The sequence below is a fragment of the Delphinus delphis genome, chromosome 2 (genome assembly GCF_949987515.2).
Source record: "Delphinus delphis chromosome 2, mDelDel1.2, whole genome shotgun sequence".
NCBI lineage: Eukaryota > Metazoa > Chordata > Mammalia > Artiodactyla > Delphinidae > Delphinus > Delphinus delphis.
In genome coordinates this window covers 167,106,318-167,132,135 of record NC_082684.1, presented here as the reverse complement: position 1 = coordinate 167,132,135, position 25,818 = coordinate 167,106,318, and the positions used below count along the sequence as shown (strand labels likewise).

At 43.2% G+C, this 25,818-nt stretch overlaps 1 protein-coding gene across 19 annotated transcripts in view; it reads right to left on the bottom strand.

Moving 5' to 3' along the window:
- Window positions 1–2,247: 2,247 nt before the first annotated feature.
- KIAA1217 (KIAA1217 ortholog) overlaps window positions 2,248–25,818 on the bottom strand; it is a 773,854-nt gene continuing 750,283 nt past the window's right edge. For 4 of the 19 annotated variants that reach the window (XM_060006227.2, XM_060006228.2, XM_060006229.2 and 1 more), the window contains 9 exons: window positions 25,152–25,335; window positions 23,214–23,377; window positions 22,265–22,426; window positions 11,468–11,587; window positions 7,350–7,385; window positions 7,124–7,201; window positions 5,416–7,011; window positions 4,773–4,895; window positions 2,248–4,063 (listed from right to left, as the gene is read on the bottom strand). In XM_060006227.2, coding sequence (XP_059862210.1) covers window positions 3,569–4,063; window positions 4,773–4,895; window positions 5,416–7,011; window positions 7,124–7,201; window positions 7,350–7,385; window positions 11,468–11,587; window positions 22,265–22,426; window positions 23,214–23,377; window positions 25,152–25,335 — 2,958 coding nt within the window. In that variant the 3' untranslated portion in view covers window positions 2,248–3,568. The other 15 variants (XM_060006221.1, XM_060006223.1, XM_060006225.1 and 12 more) reach the window with 9 other exon arrangements.

Sequence of the window (25,818 nt, the reverse complement as noted above, 5' to 3'; positions counted from 1 at the left end):
AACAAAGACCTAATGCAGCCAAAAAATAAACTAAATAAATTTAAAAAATCAGGTGCTAAAGTAATAGTAATATTTGTACTTTATATGAAGTCAAGTTAAATATTGGGAGGGGGCAAAAAATCATGATAAGCAGGTTCCTGACATTTCTTACAGTCAGTTCATAATCTTGATATTATTTTCACTAGCTTTTCTCCTGATTTTTAAAATGAATACATATGGTGTAATGTTAGCTAGCATATTTCCCTCTAGACCAACAATATTTTTTAAAATTGAGAACTCAAAAAAACAAGAAAACCTAGTGATAAAGTCATTTTATTTCTACTTTACTAATACTGGAAATTTAAAAAAGAAAGTAGTAAGAGCCTGTCTGGTAAATGAGGGTGGTGGAAACTGTATCTGGTTTGCTTGCTGTCAGCCATGGAGAAGAGGGTCAGCAGGTTACATGGGAAGGCACCATACTTGCAATGAATTTATCAGGAACTCACCAGGCATCATCCCAGAGCTTTCAGAAAAGCAGAGCTTAGGTTGCTTCCATGTCCTGGCAATTGTAAATAGAGCTGCAATGAACATTTTGGTACATGACTCTTTTTGAATTATGGTTTTCTCAGGGTATATGCCCAGTAGTGGGACTGCTGGGTCGTATGGTAGTTCTATATTTAGTTTTTTTTTTAATTAATTAATTTTTGGCTGTGTTGGGTCTTTGTTTCTGTGTAAGGGCTTTCTCTAGTTGTGGCAAGCGGGGGCCACTCTTACTCGCGGTGCGTGGGCCTCTCACTATCGCGCCCTCTCTTGTTGGGAGCACAGGCTCCAGACGCGCAGGCTCAGTAGTTGTGGCTCACGGGCCCAGTTGCTCCGTGGCACGTGGGATGTTCCCAGACCAGGGCTCGAACCTGTGTCTCCTGCATTGGCAGGCAGATTCTCAACCACTGTGCCACCAGGGAAGCCCCTGCATTTAGTTTTTTAAGGAACCTCCATACTATTCTCCACAGTGGCTGTATCAATTTACATTCCCACCAACAGTGCAGGAGGGTTCCCTTTTCTCCACACCCTCTCCAGCATTTATTGTTTGTAGATTTTTTGATGATGGCCATTCTGACCGGTGTGAGTGATACCTCATTGTAGTTTTGATTTACATTTCTCTAATGATTAATGATGTGAGCGTTCTTTCATGTGTTTGTTGGCAATCTGCATATCTTCTTTGGAGAAATGTCTATTTAGGCTTTCTGCCCATTTTTGGATTGGGTTGTTTGTTTTATTGATATTGAGCTGCATGAGCTGCTTGTAAATTTTGGAGATTAATCCTTTGTCAGTTGCTTCATTTGCAAATATTTTCTCCCATTCTGAGGGTTGTCTTTTTGTCTTGTTTATGGTTTCCCTTGCTGTGCAAAAGCTTTTAAGTTTCATTAGGTCCCATTTGTTTATTTTTGTTTTTATTTCCATTTCTCTAGGAGGTGGGTCAAAAAGGATCTTGCTGTGATTTATGTCATAGAGTATTCTGCCTATGTTTTCCTCTAAGAGTTTGATGGTATCTGGCCTTACATTTAGGTCTTTAATCCATTTTGAGTTTATTTTTGTGTATGGTGTTAGGGAGTTTTCTAATTTCATTCTTTTACATGTAGCTGTCCAGTTTTCCCAGCACCACTTATTGAAGAGGCTGTCTTTTCTCCACTGTATATTCTTGCCTCCTTTATCAAAGATAAGGTGACCATATGTGCATGGGTTTCCATCAACAGATGAATGGATAAAGAAGATGTGGCACATATATACAATGGAATATACTCAGCCATAAAAAGGAATGAAACTGAGTTATTGGTAGTGAGGTGGATGGACCTAGAGACTGTCATACAGAGTGAAGTAAGTCAGAAAGAGAAAAACAAATACCATATGCCAACACACATATATATATATTGAATCTAAAAAAGAAAAAATGGTCATGAAGAACCTAGGGGAAGGACAGGAATAAAGATGCAGACCTACTAGAGAATGGACTTGAGGATACGGGGAGGGGGAAGGGTAAGCTGGGACAAAGTGAGAGAGTGGCATGGACATATATACACTACCAAACGTAAAATAGCTAGCTAGTGGGAAGCAGCCGCATAGCACAGGGAGGTCAGCTCGGTGCTTTGTGACCATCTAGAGGGGTGGGATAGGGAGGGTGGGAGGGAGGGAGACGCAAGAGGGAAGAGATATGGGGACGTATGTATATGTATAACTGATTCACTTTGTTATAAAGCAGAAACTAACACACCACTGTAAAGCAATTATACTCCAACAGAGATGTTAAAAAGAAAAAAAGAAAAGCACAACTTTCAGAAAAGCAGTTTGCATCTGGTTACGTGTTTACTTACCATGCCCTCAAAGCCAAAACCTTTTAACTTGGTAACGGTTGCGTTCTTTGACTAGGAAGTAGTTATAGGGACAAGGTACAAAAAATAATAAGCATGCAGCCCTTTATTTAGTTTTGCAAAGTCTCTGCTTATAGTTCTGTATATTACATAACTGTGTTATACAAATACATTTATTTACAAAAACACTCTAGCTGTGCAAACTTGTTGCTTTTTAAAAATGTCCAGGAAGTTCCATTTCTGCCCATCCCAAGATATATTTTTAAAGCATGCATAAAAATTAACTTTGGTGTGGGAAAACTACTCTATGTGCTGTCACATACAGTATTTTTGGTGTCTATTTATATATTTACAAAAATTGATCAGTTTACAGAACCGTACAGAAGTGTACATTCTAAAATCCACAATGCAATAGTGTGGGTTACCAGGTCTCAGAAAACAAAGGAAGGATTTAGATACTGCAAAGAAAACAACTAGCGAATCCCAATATGTTAGAAAAGAGAAAAAAGAAACAGAACAGAACTAGCTTGCTTGGGCCGGCAAATTATTATACATAATTTTCATGGCAGTGCAGTAGGGTTGATCATTGCCTTCCACATGTGCCTCTGTGTTGGCTTGTGCAGAGAAGTTCATTGGCTTATTGTCTAGCATGCTACTTTCAAATGTACAAGGCTACAGTATCAAAATGTTTTGGCAAAAAAGATCTCGAAAGGAACCATGAAGTTTTGACAAAAATAGAAATCTGTAATAAAGCTAAATAACACTAAAATAAAAGGAAATATTATAGTATCTGTTTTACAATTTGTATAGTCACACCTGTGTATTTCTCTGTTCACGTCTAGTCTCCGTAATGAAAAATATTTTTATACAAAACATACTAAAATTCTGGAATCGTACATGTTTTACATGCTTCATACATTTTTTTTCTTGTCTCACCACACCCTTCTCTCCTGCCATACTCTCTTCTGGTAACACATGCTTACTTCATTTAACAGGTATTGAATAGAGACAGTAAACACTATGTAATTAGAACAGTGACAAAGTAAAAAAACAAACAAGCTTTACTGAAATCTATTAATCCAGTATTTAGCACATACTTAGCAGTAAACCTCAAACAGTACAGCGATATGTTACATTCTCTTGTGAAAACACTTGTCGAAGACTGTTAAAAATTTTTTTTTTCTTAAATGCAACTCCGACTCGTGCCTAATAGGATTTGGCCTTTAAGAGGTTTCCTTTGCTGTGGACTGGGTGGCTTTGCTTGAACTTCCGCTCTGTGCCTTGTAGCTGGTGAGGCTAGGAGTATGGATGGTCCTGATGCTCTTGGCACCTTGATTCAGTGAAGCTGGGGAGGCAGGGGGGGGCAGGGAGGAGGAGAAGGAAGGAGGGGCTGCTCGGCCATTCTGAGTCTGCAGTGAGAATGAGAGATGGTGACCTTTACCTGTGTGAGCGGGGCTCTGAAACTTCAAGGAGCCATTAGAGACAGAGGGGATGAGGGAGGCAGAGGGAGCAGATCGTCCTGTTTGGGGGCTGAGAGGGTTAGAAGGAACCGATGGTTTAGTAGCAGGTGGATTAGGGAAGTTAGAGCTGTCACCACTAGAAGAAGGCAGAGAACTGCTTTTCCCAGAGCTGGGAGAAAGGGCTGGAATCTTAGAAGCAGGTAAGGAGGGGAAAGTAGGCTTACAGTCCCCACCAGCTTTCTTAGCACTTCCATTAGCCTGCAAATAAAGACGGCAGGAGACAGTTTGTCAGAAAGCTGGTAACACCATCAATCCACAGGGCCTGGCAACACAGCCCTTCTGAGAGTCATTAAATCAAAGACACCACACCAAACCAGTTCAAGGCCTGAGCTAAGTCTTGTCGTGCTGTACTGGACCTGGGAGAAACCCCCAAAGTGCAGAGCAGAGGGTGTACAGAACAGGGAAGAAGGAAGAAGAGTGTTTGTGAGAACAGGCACATCATTCTACTACCGTCTCCGGGTGCTGGGTGGAGACGTGAGGGTTGCGTGAGGGCTGTTACTGGGGCGGGGCTGAGGCATCGTGACGGAGTGTTAATGGGCCTCTAGTGCGATGCCGTCCACGTACACGTTAGTGCTGGAGACTTTCAGGGCGGCTTTGTCTGTCTCGGTTTCCCAAGGTGTTCTGATGAACCACTACACTCCCCCAAGGAAAGCCACCTGGCCCGCCACCTTGTGTTAACAGGTCAACTTTGGAGTCACAAAGTAAAAGCTGTTTTATTGCGAGCATGCAAAAGAGTGGTGAGAAATTCAACAGAAGCTTTGAGACTCTCTTCATGCCCCCAGATCCAGGACGTGTACGTAAACGGTATCTTACAAAGAAAAATGCAATATTTGGTATAAACTAAGTCAGTGACTTGCTTCTTAAGCGCAAGAGTGTCCATCCAATATTGGGTTTAAGGTAAAACTACCTGACGATATTGGCGGGGATCCTGCAGTTTGGACTGCTTGCCAGGTTTGTCCAGGCTTCCGGGTCTGTTCTTGGAACTCATGGGGATCGGCATCCTGCTCATCTGAGGGGTTCCCGTGGAGCCCTGTGGGGAGAAGCAGCAAGTGGGGGAGAGAGAGGACGCGTGTGAGCGGCTTACCCCCGAGGCTGCCCCACTGTGCGCAGAGAAGCTCAACGTGAGAAGCCACAGCCCTACATGCAGGACAGATCTAGGAGACGGACATCAGGAGACACCACTGGGGTTAATTTGAAGAATCAAACAGAATAACACTGCTCCACTACTGATCAAACGGATTTTAATGTGAGTATCAGAGCAATCACTCCAACGGCAAATGGCTGACCCAGCATCCTTTGCGGTTTTCCCAACACCAGTCAGCAACAGAGGTAAAAACAGAATCGATTAGCTGTTAGACACCTAGTTGTTGTTGTTCTGAAGGCGAGGGAGAAAGTGTGAGAGAAAGGATCATTGCGAACAGACAACGAAACCAAACGAAACGAGCCACCTGAAAGGAAGCAAGTAAATCACAAGACACTTTCGCTAATGGTGATTATGACAGGTTTAAGAAAGCAGCTGGCTCTTTTCATTTTCCGTCAGACCAAGATACCTTACGTGAAGCCGAAGGTACAGACGAGGGGGGCTCTAGGGCAGTGGGAGCTTCATCCAGGACTAGCAAGGACTGGGGACAGGCCTCCTGGGCCACGTGGGATGAGCTTGCAACAGACTCTCTGTTGGAGGAACCCGAGGTCTCAACTAGGGCTTTGGGACTCATCTCACTGATCGTATTTTCCAGCTGTTTGATGGTCTGCTCCAGGCTGTCCAACGTTCTGTAGGTATTTTTTCTGATTTCATCAGTTCTCGAGATCGGAGCTGTGCTCTCCAGACTGGGCTGCTCTAGTCTCCTGAGCATACTTTTCGGGGTGTCTTCGGATCGAGACCCGCTGATCTCGAAGCGCTTGGCTTCTCTGTGCTGCTTCAAAGTGCCGTCCTCTTCCTCCTCTTCATAGACCACCACCTGCAACGTCTTCTTCCCCGTCTTGGTTCCCGTGCGAATGGCTTGCGTGAGAGCGGCGAGCTGCTTTTTTGGGAATTTGAATTTGAACTTTTTCTTGGGGCTTTCAAACTGGTCATCGGTCGTGTCGCCCTGGCTTTCTGAACTTGGAGAATCGGCTGGGTTGAACTTGCTCTGCTTGGTTTTAGTCACGTCCTGTCCTCCTGACATCCTGGTCTCCGCTGAAAGGAAGTGCGGCTGGAATTTACTCTCAGCCTCCCGCCCTGCTCCGAGGTTGCCCGAGGCCCCCTCCTTAGGAAACTTTTGGGAGGTGTTACTCTGGACCACAGTATCTCCATTCTCCTCCTCTTCCTCTATCTTCTCCTCTGTCATCATTCTCTCCAATTCCTCGTCGCATTCCTCAAATATGGTTGAAAGTCTCTTGTATGCGGACCGGATGTCCATGGGTTCATCAAAAATGATGATCACGGGTTTCTTGTCCAGGCACACGACCGGCTCTTCACTGTCAGTGCCTTCTTGCTGGGAAGTTGTCTCTTTTTTGGCGTCAATGTTGACCGTCTGTACATCTTGCCCCTGTTTGCTCACTATGTCGCGGACCTCCCCGCTGGAGAGAACTTGGACCGCGGTTTTGGTGATCATGAAGGCAATGCTGTCGGTGGTTGCACTCTCCTCGGTGGGAGAGCCTGCTGTGGACTCCCCATCCTCATCAGGCGTCAGGTTAGCAGGCCTGGCTCCCTTCGGTCTCAGGACAACTTGGCCAAACTCTGTCAAGGGAACCTCTTGGTCTTGAGTTTTGACATCACGAATAGTCGATTCGGTTGATCTAGTGGGAGAGGGAAGGTGACACTTATCTGTATTTTCTTGTCCTTGCTGGATCACCCCCTTTGTCTTCCCATAATTCATCTTCTGATTCTCAGTGTCACACACAGGGTACGGCTGCCCTGAGATTTTAGATCCTTTGTTGATTTCATCTTCTAAGGAACTAACGCCAGAGAAACTAGAATTGACCCTGGACACATTTTTCTGGGAATAGTTTCTACCGTCTCTAAGTAAACTCTTAGTGGATATGGAACTTTCCTTCATTAAGATGTCAGTTTTGTATTCTGATGTTCTTGCTGCACCAGAAATACTATTCTCCATTCCTCTTTCCCACTTAGGATGGTCACTAGGTATGGAAGCCCCTGCGGTAACCTGGGAGGGAGAGTGGAGGAGGGAAACCACACACAGTGATCAGAAATGGATCTGCAAAGGAAGGGAATTAATCTGCATGGTATCAGTTGGAACACAGATCTGGTGGACTCACCTTCCAGGATTCCATTTGGGGGCCATTTTCATATTCAACATCACATTTCCGTACGTCTTCGTGGAAAAATTCCAAATTCTGGTAGAACAGTGTAGGACATGTTACTCCACAAAACCACACCCCCCCAAAGTGGGCTACAACTAGATTGTTTCTTTAATTACACTTCAAAACATGCGGGCCAAGCACATTCGTCACACACCAGTCCAAAGCCTACAGCTCTGTTTACCTTGGGTGGCTTGGTTCTCCAACTTCCAAAAATGCCCTGTGTTTGCACAAGATGAAAATCTCAATTAGCAAAATATTACAAGGATTTCAAATTTTGGTGGGAGGAGCAGTTAAGAGAATAAAGGGACCAGTTCTGGACCAACACCTCCTCTTTTCAACATCTGACTGTGAGCTTAGCCGACTCTAAAACCAGAAGAGTGGCATGGCATCGTAGAAAGCACAATACACGAGCAGGCAGATTGTGACTCTAACCCAGATCTGCCACTTAACTGTGTTATTTTAGGCAAGTCATTTCACTTCCTTGGGCCTCAGTTTTCTTGCTTATAAACCAAGGAACTAGACCAGGAAAGTTTTCACGTCTCTGCCAACTAGTTATTTCATATTTCAGTCTCATCTCTGCTTCTTGTTTGGGGATTGTCCTATAACGACTCTGCATTGCTTGGGTATGGTACTTTGAGATGAAAAAAACCCAGTTTTCCCTGGTCAAATCACAGATTTGAAAACATACTTGCAGTTTGTACTTAAACTTGCCAAGTAAAGTGTCAAAATAACCTTCAAACTAATCGTAGCCAAGATGCTCAAATCCCAGTTCAGAGTGACAGTGCTACCAAGATGTCATCTAAACATTTACAAAACAGATATTTGAGGCTCAAGTGGTGACCGTGACAATATGACTCAGCTTTTCCTTGAAGAGACAAGAATTTTTAATATAATACCCATTAACAAAGACTCCGGCTTTCATCCATGAAGATCTGGGTACTCTACAGTTTTTCTGCTTGGCCCTCTGGTGGTACAAACAAATCAAAACCCTTTAAAATGGTTTCTGTTTGACCTAGAAATTTCAATTCTCATTTCTGGGTATTTATACCAAATAGGTCATCAGGTACAATATTTTAACTACATGATTCAGCTTTGGTTCTCTGTGTGCTCTGATGCTGAGGAAAGCTGCACTTCTGAGGTTCTCGCCAAGAGATTCAGAAGGTAAGAGCCCAGCAGTGAGAACCGGGTATGGAGAATGCTCCACCAGGCACGGGTGTATCGGTAGCCTCGGGCCCTGCCGCCATGCTACCACTAGCCGTGCCTTGTCACTTCCAAGGCACTGCTGTCCTTTCTTCTGGCTGTAGAAGCCCAAGAGGAAGAGGTGATTAGAACAGGATGGGACACGATCCCAAGAAGCCTGTTGGGTTAAAGCAATGACAACATAACGAAGCGCAAGAACCCAGGCTCCCACCGATGACAGCCTAGAGCGATCCTGCTGCCTGGTTAAAACCAGAAAGAATGTCCGTACACATTCAAGCAATCACGCACAGAGACAACAAAGTCAGTATTAATCACATGGAAATACGGCACAGGATCCAAGGTGCACGAGCCACCAAACACCTCCTGTTCAACTTCCCCTCGGCCGCATCAGGCCCCAAACAAGAGCAACGAGATTCAGCTGCTACGGTGGAACAATATCATCTCTTTGGTGGGATTTTAAATTTAGAATCAACAACTAATGCATCAAGTAAACGTTGCAAGAAGAAAAACAAATGAGGTCTCAGCTCCAAACAGGGAGTCAGCGTATCATGCCAGGACCTGAGTGCGACTTTACCCTTGAGTCACAGGAGGAATTGGCATCTGCAGGGCTGCTGTTCTGCTGGCCTCATTGATTGGGGGGTTAGGGCTGGCATCTGTTCTGATTGGTCAGGGCCCGTGTCATACCCACTGTTAAATATTTCAAATGCCACCCGGCAATATACGTATTTTAAAACAGATCTACTAGCAGGAATCCTCCAATGGAAAGTCAGTAAGATAAAGATGTCAAGTGTAGGTTTCACATGACCCAGCAGTTTTGGAAGTGGGCAAGAAAAATGAAGGCCTGGATCAAAGGAAGTGCCTCAGCTTTGTCCAGGGTAACTTGTTCACGGTCGTCATGTAATCTCACAACGATATCTTAGGTAGTCTTAGATAGTCAGGACTCTGCAGGAAAGCTAGTTAAGCCTCATTAATATCTGTTTTGGGGCCCCGAGGTTTGGGTTGTTCAGACAACTGGTGAAGCAGGGACCATATGCATTTGGGCAAGAAACCAAAATTAGAAACATTAAGTTATAGAAAAATTGCATAAAAGTAAGTACTAGACTAGCACTTCATAATAAGAGGAAAAAAACTTTAAGAAACATTTGAGTTATAGAAGGGTAGATGAATAGCCCAGGAAGAGGTTAATAAGGACAATACTTTGGGGACAGGTCTGATAGTCACGGTTATTGTGAAGTACATCAGTCTACTGAGTATAATTATCCAGAAAAAGCATCTGTAATTAAACCTAGTGTTTAATGCCCTGGTGTTGGGCATTCAGTACAGACCTGCTTAGTATCTGATGGACCTTGATTGAGATCAGTGTGATCGATGGAATATGGATTTCTAATTGCAGGGCAAGAAACCCCATGCAGCTTTTTAGCAAATTAGCAAAATTCTACAATGAGATGATGATTGTCTCCAGAGGGATCTTCGAGAAGCTCCGGGTCAGTGTTTGAAAGAAACGGTCACACTGGCCCAAGTACAGCACATAACTCAGGACCCGCCAGGACCTTCTGTGAATTGGCTTTAATAAGGCCACAGAAGGAAAGCCCACAGACTGAAGCAGCAACGTATTTCCAGTGTGATAATTATGGGTTCAATTCCCATTAACAGGAGGTTTCCCTCACAAGAAGGATTTATCCAGATAGTCTCCTAATCTCCCCCGTGCCTAGAGAGCCCCCATCCCCATCGCCTGGTTAACAGCTCCACTTGCCAGATCCGTGGCTGGCGGAGTTTACACGAGGGCTCTGGGAAAGCTGGGAGCCGGGGGGGAGCAGGTCAGCCTCTGCGGGGGGCTGCACGGCTGAGAGCTGTGAGCCCCAGGACTGCATCTCTTGAAGGACTCTGCTAGAATAGCCCTCCGACTGTGTGATCCTGTATCTCTTTCACTGAGCTTACTTATTCCTGCACTGAGGCACCTATGCGGAGTGACTACTGGGCTATCTATTATGGCTGATTTGTTTGACTTTATTTAAAGGACGCTAGAACCTTTGAATTCTAAGATACAAGTTCCTGGCAAAAAATGTTAAGACTTGAGTTGGTCATGATAAGCTTTTTACCCTGAAGTTTAGACAGAGGCTTCATTTAAATAAGATGGCGCTATTTCCAAAAATCACAAAAGCTCTAGATTCAACTTACAAAGTTGAAGTTCAAATATGCAGGTTAATCTCCTCTCCTTAAAGTTCTATGTCATGATAGTGACCTCTGTTTCAGAGCCTGGATGTCTGTTTGGAAGCCATGAGAATGCCACAAAGTTTAGTAGCACTAAAACGATACTGAACTTACTACCTTGGCAGGTACACTTTGAGAATTTCTAAGAGTAACAAAAACTCTGCTTGGCATCCTCGAACATGTGTGCAAATACATGTGTGTATGTTTCCATGGATACGCCTGTGGATGGCGGATAGACAGCTCTGCTATGCATTCTCTTCCTGGAATCTAAAGCTTTCACCTACTTTTCTTTTTTTTTTTGCGGTACGCGGGCCTCTCACTGTTGTGGTCTCTCCCGTTGCGGAGCACAGGCTCCGGACGCGCAGGCTCAGCGGCCATGGCTCACGGGCCCAGCCGCTCCTCGGCATGTGAGATCTTCCCGGACTGGGGCACGAACCCGCGTCCCCTGCATCGGCAGGCGGACTCTCAACCACTGCGCCACCAGGGAAGCCCCTAAAGCTTTCACCTACTTTTAACGTAGATGTCTTTGGTCCAGAAGACATGATACAAATTAGAAAAACTGCTACCTACTTGGTTGATGTTTCCATTTGTTCCACCAGCATTGTTCTGGAAAATCTTGGAAGGTGTATGTGTATCTTTGGTTTGGGAAGATAATGCCTGAATTCTGCATATACTGTTGTGTGCTGTGCACAGGAACACAGCGTCCGCTCAGGAAACCTGAGCCAGAGATCGCTGGTGAAACCCCAAGCTGTGTCTCCATTAGTTTAAAAAAAAGAAGGGTGAGGAAAAAAGAGAAGGCACAGAAGCTCAAGCACAGAGCGGTATTAGTGTCAGAGCAAGGAAAGAAGGGCGGCCCACCGGGTGGCCAACGTGTAATTGCCACGTTACCTTCTTCTCCTTGGGTAGGGCTGTGGCCCCCGGCCTAGTGTCTTTAACGTGACTGTCAGCCCGGGACTGCTCAGCGTGACTGTTTGAATTTACATCCATAAAGGAACACTTCTGGAATGCCTAAGGAATTAAAACACTGAGTTAATAGGGATCCGAGTGCAGCAAGGAGGTCAGAGGGAACAGGCAGGGAATCCAGAGGATCTCCCGGTCGAGACCCCGGCCGGGTCCTACATGCGGGTCATGCCAGGGCGTCAGCGCCCTGAAAACCGGCTCCCCATCTGACCTCAGGTCAGCAAAGCCCGGGCCAAAGGCTTCCTTATTTTCTGGTCCAGGCTAAGATTAAATGGATAGAGCCTTGAAAAGAACGCCCCTTCTTCCTGTCCGGGTGAACCTGATTTGCATTTAGTAGGGCTTCTTTTAAAGGGCTTTGACCTTTAAAAAATAATGAATATGTAAATGAATTAAGAAGCTATCTATCTTTCTTCCTCTTCATTATAAAAGGGCACAAGATATTGCAAACCATTAAACCTTAAAAGGAAAGTAATCCTTAACAATTCGTTGTCTGCAGTAGCAACATACTCCTGTGCCCTGGGTAGTTCTGACTCACGTAGAATAAAGCAATCCCTTTAGCACGCAAGTGATTCTGAGCGGCCTGGGAGCTGCCTGACCCCCAAAGACTTGTCTCTGAAAACTAATGATGGATCGTAGTTATAGGAGCCCAGGGCCACTCCTGTGAACACTGAGTGAGGGAGGTCGGTTCTCAGAGAGAAAGCATCTGCTGTGTCTATAGGGCAGAAAAGAAGTGACAATATATATGATCGCGAGAGCAGGAGAGACGGTAACCCAAGCAGCGAAATGTCCTGAAATCGGTGATTCTCAATCAGGCTACATGACACCCAGTTGAAAAAAAATACTGTTACCCAGGCCTCACCCAGAGCATAATTAAGTCAGACTCTCTGGGCTGTAGGATTTTTTTTTTTAACTCAAATTATTCTAATGTGCAGGCAGGATTAAAGAGCAGTTGTTGAAGTGAATAATTTCAACTGATCGCCTCGTATTTCCTTAATGTCAAATAGTGTCATTTGGAAATAACTGCAGGCACAAAGAATACCTCACGCCTTCCCCAGGTGAACATTCCAGCACAGATTTTAAAATACTAGCGGAGCGGATGCCCGGGACCTTCCCCGGCCTGCTCTTCCCTCGCTCCGCTGGCTCCCAGTTCCCTCCTTAGACACCCACCCGGTCCTCGCGGGCCCTGGAGGTGCCCGGGGCTCTGCCTGCTAAGGCCACTCGGCATTTCCGTTGGGCTGTTAGACCCTGAACTCGGGAGCTTGTGGTTTCTTCTGATGCCTGGTGACGCAGAGCAGGAAAGCTGTGCTACGATTACACTCGGGGCGGGCGGGGTCGGGGGGGAGGTGCTGCAGCTGCTCCTTCCTGCCTCAGAGGGACTGGCGGGTGGGGGAGGCGTCTAACTCGAGAGCCTGCAAAGGCTCCAGCATGGCCGCTGGCCGACTCTTCGATGCAGCAGGCTGGCTAATGAGGTTTGGTTGCCTTAGGGTCAGAGCACTTCACTCACCACTGTTACCTGACCACCAATAATATAACAAGAAGCCAGATACTCTGCCTTTGTAACGCTTTCAGTCAAAGGAAGCATCAAAGATATTTAGCTTTCAGTGGAGGGAAATATCCTCAAGTGATGGGCTCTAAGTGGCTAGAAGGAAAGTTACTTCTCTCGGGGGCTAGTGCAAGATTATTCACAAGCTTAAACGCCTCACTTCTTTGATCATTAGTGCTTGTTGCTCACCCTTCACAAATGAGAAGTTATCTAGTGCTTAGTCATCCATTTGAAACAAACCAGGTCATGATTTATTTATACCATGATTTATTATTTATACCATACTTGAATATTGGAGTATAATTGATTTACAATGTTGTGTTAGTTTCAGGTGTACAGCAAAGTGACTCAGTTACACGTATACCTGTTTTTCAAATTCTTTTCCCATTTAAGTTATTACAGAATATTGAGTAGAGTTCCCTATGCTATACAGTAGGTCCTTGTTGATTATTTTATATATAGTAGTGTGTATACGTTAACCCAAAACTCCTAATTAATCCCTCCCCTGCCGCCACCTTTTCCCTTTGGCAGCCGTAAATTTATTTTCTTAGTCTGTGAGTCTGTTGCTGTTTTGTAAGTAAGTTCATTTGTATCATTTATTTTTTTGATTCCACATATAAGTGGTATCATATGGTATTTGTCTTTGTCTGAGTTACTTCACTTAGTATGATAATCTCTAGGTCCATTCATGTTCTGCAAGTGGCATTATTTCATTCTTTTTTATGGCTGAGTAATATTCCATTGTATATAGGTACCACATCTTCTTTATCCATTCATATGTCCATGGACATTTAGGTTGCTTCCATGACTTGGCTATTGTAAATAGTGTTGCTATGAACATTGGGATGCATGTATCTTTTTGAATTATGGTTTTCTCCAGATATATGCCCAGTAGTGGGACTGCTGGGTAGTATGGTAGTTCTATTTTTAGTTTTTTATGGACCTCCATACTGTTCTCCATAGTGGCTGTACTAATTTACATTCCCCCCAACAGTGTAGGAGGGTTCCCTTTTCTCCACACCATCTCCAGCACTTATTGTTTTGTAGACTTTTTGATGATGGCCATTCTGACTGGTATGAGGTGATACCTTATTGTAATTCTGATTTGCATTTCTCTAATAATTAGGAATGTTGAGCATCTTTTCATGTGCTTTTGGCCATCTATATGTCTTCTTTGGAGAAATGTCTATTTAGATCTTCTGCCCATTGTTTTTTTTTTTTTTTAAATAAATGTAGAGTTTACAATAAATACTATTATGTGTTCATTAATCTTTATTAAGACATCACTAATAATTAATCAATTAAAGAAAATAACTACTTGTTGGAGAAAGAAAGCAACAGTAAATACCCTGGTGGGATTTTGGAATTTTTTGTGTGTGTGTGTGTGATATCAGGATATTTGTCTTTCTCTGTCTGATTTACTTCACTTAATATGATAATCTCTATGTCCATCCATGTTGCTGCAAAAGGCATTATTTCATTCTTTTTAATGTTTCTGCCCATTTTTTGATTGAGCTTTTTTTTTTTTTTGATAGTGAGCTGCATGAGCTGTTTATATATTTTGGAGATTAATCCCTTGTTGGTTGCTTCGTTTGCAACTATTTTCTCTCATTCTGTAGGTTGTCTTTTCATTTTATGGTTTCCTTTGCTGTGCAAAAGCTTTTAAGTTTAATTAGGTCCCATTTGTTTATTCTTGTTTTTATTTTCATTACTCTAGGAGGTGAATCCAAAAAGATATTGCTACAATTTGTGTCAGAGTGTTCTGCCTATGTTCTCCTCTAAGGGTTTTATAGTATCCAGTGTTACATTTAGGTCTTTAATCCATTTTAAATTTATTTTTGTGTGTGGTGTAAGAGAATGTTCTAATTTCATTTTCTTACATGTAGCTGTCTAGTTTTCCCAGCACCACTTATTGAAGAGGCTGTCTTTTCTCCATTGTATATTCTTGCCTCCTTGGTCGAAGATTAACTGACCATAGGTGCATGGGTTTATTTCTGGGCTTTCTATCCTGTTCCATTGATCTATTGAATATATTTCTCGTTTTGTGCCAGCACCATACTGTTTTGATTACTGTAGCTCTGTAGTACTGTCTGAAGTCAGGGAGCCTGATGCCTCCAGCTCCATTTTTCTTTCTCAAGCTTGCATTGACTATTCAGGGTCTTTTGTGTTTCCATATAAATTAAAAAAATTTTTTTTGTTCTGTGAAAAATGCCATTGGTAGTTGGATAGGGATTGCATTGAATCTGGAGATTGGCTTGGGTAGTATAGTCATTTTGAGAATACTGATTCTTCCAATCCAAGAACATGGTATATCCTTCCATCTGTTTGCATCATCTTCGATTTCTTTCATCAGTGTCTTACAGTTTTCAGAGTACAGGTCTTTTGCCTCCTTGGGTAGGTTTATTTCTAGGTATTTAATTCTTCTTGATGCGATGGTAAATGGGATTGTTTCCTTCATTTCTTTTTCTGATCTTTCATTGTTAGTGTATAGGAATGCAACAGATTTCTGTGTATTAATTTTATGTCCTGCAACTTTACTGAATTCATCGATGAGCTCCGATAGTTTTCAGGCAGCATCTTTAGGATTTTCAGTGTATAGTGTCATGTCATCTACAGACAGTGACAGTATTACTTCTTCTTTTCCAATTTGGATTCCTTTCATTTCTTTTTCTTCTCTGATTGCCATGGCTAGGACTTCAAAGACTACGTTGAATAAAAGTGGCGAGAGTGAACATCCGTGTCTTGTTCCTGATCTTAGAGGAAATGCTTTCAGCTTTTCACTGTTGATGTTAGCTGTGGGTTTGTCATATATGGCCTTTATTATGCTGAGATAGGTTCCCTCTATGTCCACTTTCTGGAGAGTTTTTATCATAAATCGGTGTTGAATTTTGTTGAAAGCTTTTTCTGCATCTATTGAGATGATCACATGGTTTTTATTCTTCAATTTGTTAATGTGGTGTATCACACTGATTGATTTGCAGATATTGAAAAATTCTTGCATCCCTGGGATAAATCCCACTTGATCATGGTGTATGATCCTTTTAATGCATTGTCGTATTTGGTCTGCTAGTATTCTGTTGAGGATTTTTGCGTCTATGTTCATCAGTGATATTGGCCTGTAATTTTCTCTTTTTGTGATATCTTTGTCTGGTTTTGGTATCAGGGTGATAGTGGCCACAAAGAACGAGTTCGGGAACATTCCTTCCTCTGCAATCTTTTGGAATAGTTTGAGAAGGACAGGTGTTAACTCTTCTCTAAATGTTTGATAGAATCTGCCTGTGAAGCCATCTGGTCCTGGATTTTTGTGTGTTGGGAGTTTTTAAATCACAGTTTCAATTTCAGTACTTGTGACTGGTCTGTTCATATTTTCTATTTCTTCCTGGTTCAGTCTTGGGAGATTGTACCTTTCTAAGAATTTGTTCATTTCTTCTAGGTTGTCCATTTTATTGGCATATAGTTGCTTGTAGTAATCTCTTATTATCCTTTGTATTTCTGTGGTTTCTGTTGTAACTTCTCCTTTTCACTTCTAATTTTGTTGGTTTGAGCCCTCTCCCTTTTTTTCTTGATGAGTCTGGCTAAAGGTTTATCAATTTTATCTTTTCAGAGAACCAACTTTTAGTTTCATTGATCTTTTCTATTGCTTTCTTTGTCTCTATTTCATTTATTTCTGCTCTGATCTTTATGATTTTTTTCCTTCTACTAACTTTGGGTTTTGTCTGTTCTTTCTCTAGTTGTTTTAGGTGTAAGATTATGTTGTCTGAGAGTTTTGTTTCCTGAGGTAAGATTATATTGCTATATACTTCCCCTCTGAACTGCTTTTGCTATGTCTCATAGGTTTTGCATTGTCCTGTTTTCATTTTCATGTCTCTAGGTATTTTTTTAAAAACATCTTTATTGGAGTGTAATTGCTTTACAATGGTGTTAGTTTCTGCTTTATAATAAAGTGAATCAGCTATACATATATCCCCTTATCTCTTCCCTCTTGCATCTCCCTCCCTCTCACCCTCCCTATCCCACCCCTCTAGGTGGTTACAAAGCACCTAGCTGATCTCCCTGTGCTATGCGGCTGCTTCCCACTAGCTATAGGTTTTACATTTGGTAGTGTATATATGCCCATGAAACTCTCTCACTTTGTCCCAGCTTACCCTTCCCCCTCCCCGTGTCCTCAAGTCCATTCTCTAGTAGGTCTGTGTCTTTATTCCTGTCCTACCCCTAGGTTCTTCATGCCTTTTTTTTTCTAGATTCCATATGTATGTGTTAGCATACAGTATTTGTCTTTCTCTTTATGACTTACTACACTCTGTATGACAGACTCTAGGTCCACCAATCTCACTACAAATAACAATTTTGTTTCTTTTTATAACTGAGTTAATATTCCATTGTATATATGTGCCACATCTTTATCCAGTCATCTGTCGATGGACACTTAGGTTGCTTCCATGTCCTGGCTACTGTAAATAGAGCTGCAATGAACACTGTGGTATGTGACTCTTTTTGAATTATGGTTTTCTCAGGGTATATGCCCAGTAGTGGGATTGCTGGGTTGTTGGTAATTCTATTTTCAGCTTTTTAAGGAATCTCCATACTGTTCTCCATAGTGGTGGTATCAATTTACATTCCCACCAACAGTGCAAGAGGGTTCCCTTTTCTTCACACCCTCTCCAGCATTTACTGTTTCTAGATTTTTTGATGATGGCCATTCTGACTGGTGTGAGATGATATCTCATTGTAGTTTTGATTTGCATTTCTCTAATGATTAATGATGTTGAGCATTCTTTCATGTGTCTGTTGGCAGTCTGTATATCTTCTTCAGAGAAATGTCTATTTAGGTCTTCTGCCCATTTTTGGATTGGGCTGTTTTTTCTAGGTATTTTTTGATTTCCTCCGATTTCTTCAGTGATCCATTGGTTGTTTAGTAGCATATTGTTTGGCCTCCGCATGTTTGTGTTTTTTTTTCTTTTCCTTGTAGTTGATTTCTAATCTCATAGCACTGTGGTCAGAAAAGATGCTTGATACAATTTCAATTTGCTTAAATTTACCGAGGCTTGCTTTGTGGTCCAGTGTGTGATCCTGGAAAATGTTCTGCATGCACTTGAAAAGAATGTGTATTCTGCTGCTTTTGAATGGAATGCTCTATAAATACCAATTAAGTCCATCTGCTCTAATGTGTCATTTAAGGCTTGTGTGTCCTTATTGATTTTCTGTCTGATGATCTGTCCATTGCTGTAAGTAGGGTGTTAAAGTCCCCCACTATTATTGTTACTGCTGAATTCTCCTTTTATGGCTGTTAGCATTTGCCTTATCTATTGAGATGCTCCTATGTTGGGTGCATATATATTTACAATTGTTATATTTTCTTGGATTGATCCCTTGATCATTATGTAGTGTCCTTCTTTGTCTCTTATAACAGTCCTTTAAAGTCTATTTTGTCTGATATGAGAATTGCTACTCCAGCTTTCTTCTGATTTCCATTTCCATGGAATACCTTTTTCCATCCCCTCAGTCTCAGTCTGTATGTGTCCCTAGATTTGAAGTGGGTCTCTTGCAGACAACATATAGAAAGGTCTTGTTTTTGTATCCATTCAGCCAGTCTGTATCTTTTGTTTGGAGCATTTAATTTGTTTACATGTAAGGTCATTATAGATATGTATATTCTTACTGTCATTTTGTTAATTGTTTTGGATTTGTTTTTGTAGGTCTCTTTTCTTCCCTTCCTTTTGTTCTCTTGTGATTTGATGACTAACTTTAGTGTTGTGTTTAGATTCCTTTTTCTTTTTTGTGTGTATTGTAGATTTTCAGTTTGCGGTTACTATGAGGTTTTGATGTAGCAGTCTGTATAATATATATGAGTGTTTTTAAGTTGTCTTTTAATTTCAAATGTATTTCTAGTATCCTGCACTTGTACTCTCTTCTCACGACTGCTGGTTTTGATATCACATTTGTGTGTGAATGATTTCCTGCCTTTACTGGTGAGCTTTCCCATTTGTAATTTTGTTTCTAGTTGTGGCCTTTTCTTTTTCACCTAGAGAAGTTCATTTAGCATTTGTTACAAAGCTGGTCTAGTGGTGCTGAATTCTCTTAGCTTTTGCTTGTCTGTAAAGTTTTTGATTTCTCTGTCAAATCTGAGTGAGAGCCTTGCTGGGTAGAGTAATCTTGGTTGTAGGTTTTTCCCTTTCATCACTTTAAATATTGATACATCATGCCACCTCTTTATAGCCTGCTAAGTTTCTGCTGAAAAATCAGTTTATGACCTTATGGGGATTCCATTGTATGTTACTTGTTGCTTTTAGTATTTTCTCTTTGTCTTTTTGTCAGTTTGATTAATATGTGTCTTGGTGTGCTCCTCCTTGGGTTTATCCTGCCTGGGACTCTGTGCTTCCTGGACTTGGGTGACTGTTTCCTTTCCCATGTTAGGGAGGTTTTTAGCTATTATCTCTTCAAATATTTTCTCGGGCCCTTTCTCTCTCTTCTCCTTCAGGGCCCCCTATGATGCAAATGTTGGTGCACCTAATGTAGTCCCAGAGGTGTCTGAAACTGTCCTCATTTCATTCTTTATTCTATTCTGCAGCACTGATTTCCACCATTCTGTCTTCCAGCTCACTTATCCATTCTTCTGTCTCATTTATTCTGTTGTTGATTCTTTCTAGTGTATTTTTCATTTCAGTTATTGTATTGTTCATCTCTGTTTCTTCTTTGTATCTTCTAGCTCTTTGTTAACCATTTCTTGCATCTTCTCAGTCTGTACCTCCATTCTTTTTCCAAGATCTTGGATCATCTTTACTATCAATACTCCAAATTCTTTTTTGGGTAGATTGCCTATCTTCCCCTCACTTAGTTGTTTTTCTGGGGTTTTATCTTGTTCCTTTGCCTGGAACATATTCCTCTGCTGTCTCATTTTGTCTAACTTTCTGTGATTGATTGTGGTTTCTGTTCCACAGGCTGCAGGGCTGTACTTCCCATTGCTTCTGGTCTCTGCCCCCTGGTGGATGAGGCCTCAGAGGCTTGTGCAGGCTTCCTGGTGGGAGGGGCTGCTTCCTGCCCACTGGTAGGTGGAGCTGCATCTTGTCTCTCTGGTGGGCAGGGCCGTGTGAAGGGGTGTGTTTAGAGGTGGCTTTGGGCTAGGGCTGTGTTCCCACCCTGTTGGTTGTTTGGCGTGAGGTGTCCCAGCACTGGAGTCTACAGGCTGTCAGGTGGGGCAGGTAAAAATGGAAGCCTCCCAGGGAGCTCACACCAACGAGTACTTCCCAGTATGCCCCCACCAGTGTCTTTGACCCCACAGTGAGCCACAGCCACCCCCCAACCTCTCCAGGAGACCCTCCAAGACTAGCAGGTAGGTCTGGCCCAGGCTCCTATGAAGTCACTGCTTTCTCCCTGGGTTCCAGAGGGCACAAGACCTTGTGTGCGCCCTCCAAGAATGAAGTTTCCATTTCCCCCAGTCCTGTGGAGTTCCTGCGACCAAGCCCCACTGGCCTTCAAAGCCAAATGCTCTGGGGTCTCCTCCTCCCAATTCTAGACCCCCAGGCTGGGGAGCCTGATGTGGGACTCAGAACTCTCACTTTTGTGGGAGACCCTCTGCACTATAATTATTTTCCAGTTTGTGTGTCGCCCACTGAGTGGGTATGGGATTTGACTTTGTTGTGATTGTGTCCCTCCTATCGTCTCGTTGTGGCTTCTTCTTTATTTTTGGATGTACTATATCTTTTTTTGGTAGGTTCCAGTCTTTTTTGTTGATGGTTGTTCAGCAGTCAGTCGTGACTTTGGTGTTTTTGTGAGAAGTGAGCTAACGTCCTTCTACTCCACTATCTTGTTCTTTCTCCCTCCATATTTGTTACTTATACCATAATTTAGGGGCAAATGCTACAATGAATGGCCCCAGCATCTGCCTACACATCTTAGGAGAAGCACCAATGCCCAGCAACATGTAGCCCTGACATACCAGTGTCTTAGTCAGAGGGCCCTCAGTGGATAACTGATGGAGGCCTCCACGCTCTCAACTGTTCCATGAGTCAGTAACTTTATAAATCTATGGTTCCTATGAATGAAATTCTCTGACCAATCTAAAAGCCTGTAAGCAAACTGTGATGGAGGGGATGTCTCAGGCCAGTCTGAGTTTTAATGGGGCTGGACAGGGCTCACACATGTGACAAGTAAACCAGCAGCCCTGTTTTCCCTGGAAAACCCAAGGTGCTTAATGTTGGCAATTACTTCCATGGGAAGCAGAGCAGAAGAGTTGAGGTGGAAGTGACATGGTCAGAATGTTCTCCCTCCTCCAAATGAAGAAGGCAGATCCCTGGGCCTGCACAAAATCATCGGTACCTTAGTGAACATGTGCTGGAGCCCGAAGGAGGTCGTGACCTGACCATCAAATCGGCAAAATATCCTACGTTAATTCATGGATCAAAATGAAATACTTTATGAACAGACTGTCGTCCAGGAATTGTGTTTTATGACTGATTAGACGAGTTCTTAGAATGTACACCTAGGGCAGATTCACACCATGATCTGAATGTGGGATGAGCTTCGGGTGTAGCCCTGTACCCCCTCCTTAGTCCTAGGAGTAGACTGTGGCAATTAGTTAACACATAAAAGTCTAAAAGTAAAGTATCATTTCTCAAATAGAACAAAGAAGACGGGAAACAAAATTATTAAGCTTTTTGGAATCCCTGAAAAGATGACATTGACACTGACTGGAAACTTGGTATGGAGGACAGACGGGCCACATGATTCCAGGCCTGTCATTCTAAGAATTAAAGCCAAAGAAGGGGACACCACTTGAAGGGGGCTTTACTCAGTCCTTGGGAAGACAGGACAATGGTTGGTATTTCTAATCCCCATCTTAAGTGCTTTTAAAATGAAGCAGGGACTATTTTCACACTGAAAGAAAGGAAAGGAAAGGCAATCCTAGCAGCCAGCGCTAGGAAAGCTTGGGATTGATTTTTTGGTATAACCGTTCTGAGTTGTTTTGTGCAATGGTCGTTCCTTACACATGTCTTAAAGGTGCCTGAGAGCCTAGTTCAGTGCCACCTTGGAAAAGTGGAGGCCAAGGCCAGAGATGCAGCTTACATGGCCCAGGGGCATGGGGCTCTTCCCCAGCCCTCTCTAGCTAATGAACTGGTGTCAGACACAACCAGAATCCCAGATGGGAAGGGCAGGCGGCCACGTCAGTTACCGCATCCACATACCTGGAGTTCTGCCATGATTTTGTCTCCTTCTTCCTCCTCCTCATCCTTTAAGGAGGAAGTAGTGACAGGTGGTGGTGACGGGGCCCAGGCTGAAGCAGGCTCCTCTGCTGGACACTTTGTGGCTCTAGCCTGCAGGCTTGGTCCAGCATCTTCACTGCTTGCCTGAGAAAGAGTCAAACCACAGATACTGGCTTAACACCCCCAGGTGCTGGCAAAAGAGGGACAGATCGCAAAAGAATACACGTTCTCTCACTGCCTGGTGCACTGGCTTCCTAGCTCTTCAAATCAAGCTGAAAGGCTGCTTTGTCTACTTGCATTTAGTTTGGGTTTTTCTTTGCCCAAGGTGTCATTTTGGCAAACGGATTGAAGAATTATAATAAGACTGTAACTTCAGTGGCTTTAAGAAAGGCCCTCCTTGGAAATTGTATTTTACATTGAACATACATGACACAACTTGCCAGGTTAAGTGGAAGTTAAAGCTCTCTGAATCTCTTTCTGAAGACTCCCACAACTATGTTAGCTAATCTCAGTTACCTCTGTAAGATGATCTTCCTTTGGCTTGCCCCTCAGGCCCCCGTTTTCAACCTTAGTGTGCTTTGCTGCGGAAGTAGCTGGTGATTTGCATTTCACATACAGTTAAAAGTCAAGTAAGGATACAACTCCTGTTGCTCAGTCTAGTCCTATAGCACTGGCTGACATTTTCCCATCTGTGCAATTTCGTGCAATGGTCATTCCTTACACGTCTTAAAGGTGCCTGAGAGCCTAGTTCAGTGTCACCTTGGAACACAGTGCCGCCTAGTCCAACGGCACTTCCTTGGAGACCTAGTTTATTCTCCACTTCTCTTCTCTGCCTCCCTACTTTTTATGTTCTAAATGAGAGCAGAGAAGACTTTGTCTACGGGCAGCATCTGAACCCAGAGACAGTTTACCAGGGCTTCACCCATCAGACCTTTGTGGTGGCACTCTCCTTCCTGCTGGTGTAGACCACATCGCCGGACCTCGTGGTGGTGAGCCCCGATCCTGGCAGGTAGCTCCTCCGTGGAGGTGGGGGAGGACGAGGCGGGGACTTAGCCCCCAGCTTGTCCAAGTCCTGTTCTGAATTTGGAGGGTCTTCTGGAAAACAGTGTGTCATTGCAAAATCATCTTTCGAGATAACATCCAGAAAGTCCAATGTATTTCTAGGAACTTGATGCAATCTGACTGAAAAATTTCTCTATTCTCTTCATAGTGCAACAACTGAAAATACAGGCCCTGAAGCAGAAAGGCCCTGCACAAGTTAATTAACCTCTCTCTGCCTCAGTTTTCCCATCTGTTAAATGCGTATTCTAATAATATCATCTCCACCAGGGTGTTGTGAAGATCAAATGGGCTTGATATACATAAAGCATTTAGAAGAGTGCTTGGCTTATAGTAAATGCTATGCAAGTATTACCTATTATTATTAAACAAATCTCTTGTTACCCCAAAAAGTTGAGTGTTACTTGGAGAGATGAAGGGTCAGAGCTCCCTGCATGGCTTGCAGAGCCTTCATCCCTGAGTCTGGAAAGCAGTGTTGGCAGGAAGGATTCATGGAGAGGAGGTTAGAGTAGAATCTGGCCCAGGAAGAGCCAGAGGCAGAAGGTGTCAGTGGACAAGTCAGGGAGAAAGTGGATCGTTTTGGTCACGGTTATGTGGTTAGAAAAGGTTCTCTGCTAGGAAAAGGAGGCAGCAAATGCAGAAATGAGAGAATTACAAATCAGTATTGACACCAAAGGTTGGGAGATGAAGCTGTCTGCTGAGCTTTCCCCAGAAAAATGCCCCCCAAAAGGCATTTCTCTCTCAAAACGGAAAGAGCTTCACTCCTGCCCTTTACCAACATTCTTCACTTCAGCCTTTTACCAACACTCTAAGAGCTTACAAAAGTGGTAAAACAAGAAATTCGGGATCAGAGCTTCCAGCTGGCCTCTGTCCGAACTCTGGGGACACACAGGCCTGCCTGGCCTCCCAGGAGTGTGTGTGTCTTTTCTGAGCAACTGAAACAGAGTTGTTTAGAGGAGGTGCTTGAGGACTTCCTGCTGAAAGTTGTAACGAAGCTTTGGCTAAGTCATCAGGGTGACAAGCCAGTGATTGTTTGTAGTGGGCGGTCCCTGTCTTATGTAGAGGGTGCCAGGTTACAGGGCACCAGCACCACTGGGACGTGTCTTGTCCTAGGCCAGCAGCTTGGCCTCGGGATGGCTGCCTCTGGGGATGGGCACAGGCTGATGGGCTCTGGAGGTGGGCTCTGGTCTCCCTCTCATGTGTAATGACAAGGGCTCCCTCTTTGACCAACTTGAGATACACTGTCCGTAATTTTAAGATGAGAATAAGGCACACGGTTTGTAATTGGTTGAAGATTTAGCAGGTTAAGTTTTTTAACAGCTTTTTTGTATTATTATCGACACACTGATGCTTAATTTCCATAGTTTCGGTTGGTTAAATATACCATCTAATAATTTTGATTTAAAAAATGCGATTTCTCCTTGTGATCTAATATCCCTATAAAAGCTGACGTTTTCTAAGAAAACCTCTCAATTTAAATGCAGGTCTCATATTCTCCCAGCTGGTGCTGTGAAGGGTCATAAATTCGTAGGAAAGGCAGAAACTGGGGAGCTACATTTTTCCTTAGTGAGCATTGTTGTAGATTCCTAACGCAGAACAGTTTCCCTACTATGTTTATAACTAAAAAGTAGTAGTCAATAAAACAACAAAAACTAGTAGGGAGGCTCTAGGGACCCCTGGGGCTTGCTTCTCCAATTACTTTTCTTCTTTTAATTGATGAGGTTTTTAGGAAGTGAGAGGTTGTGCCTATGTGGGCGGCACCGCACTGACCCGAGGGTGAGCAGCCCACAAAGCTCTGGTAGCGCCTTACCTGAAGGTTCTAGCTTGTCCACTGGAGCATCGCCCTTTGGCTGTGGGCCCGAGGCTGGCGGCATCTCCAGGTTTGGAATTGACTTCATAATATTGGCCTGGGCTTCTTCTAGGAGCTTCTCAAACTCTTTTCCGTTATAGTGGTCCAGATTTTGCCTTTTCTCTTCCCATTTCCTTTCTGCTTTCTGAAGGACAACAGCAAGTAAAGAAAGTTTTGAGATTGCATGTCGGGGTGGGAGGAAGTATAACACAGTTGAAGTGTTGGTAAAGTGAAGCTCTGGTTTCTGTGTCCAGGGACACTTCCGCACATCAGACAAACCTGACCCTTGTGCTGTCTGCTACATGTTTTAAACAGGCTGCCACTGAAGCCCAAGTAGTATTCACTCACAGAGAAGCGCGCTCAGAAACCCAACCATTCATTCATTCACTTATTACTGAGCACTTACTACATACTCGCCAGCACTCACGGCAGGGACACAGGGATATATGCATTCAAAGGCATGTATCCCATAACTAAGGTTTTGCTTTTCTACACTGAGTTTTCGTTGTAGAGGAGATGTTCAAAGAAACAGAAACAAACACCAAAACACTCACTAATCCTATGTCTTAGTTCCACTGCTGTCAAAGAATTGCTGTATGATCTTCTAGGTCACATTCTCCTGTTTACA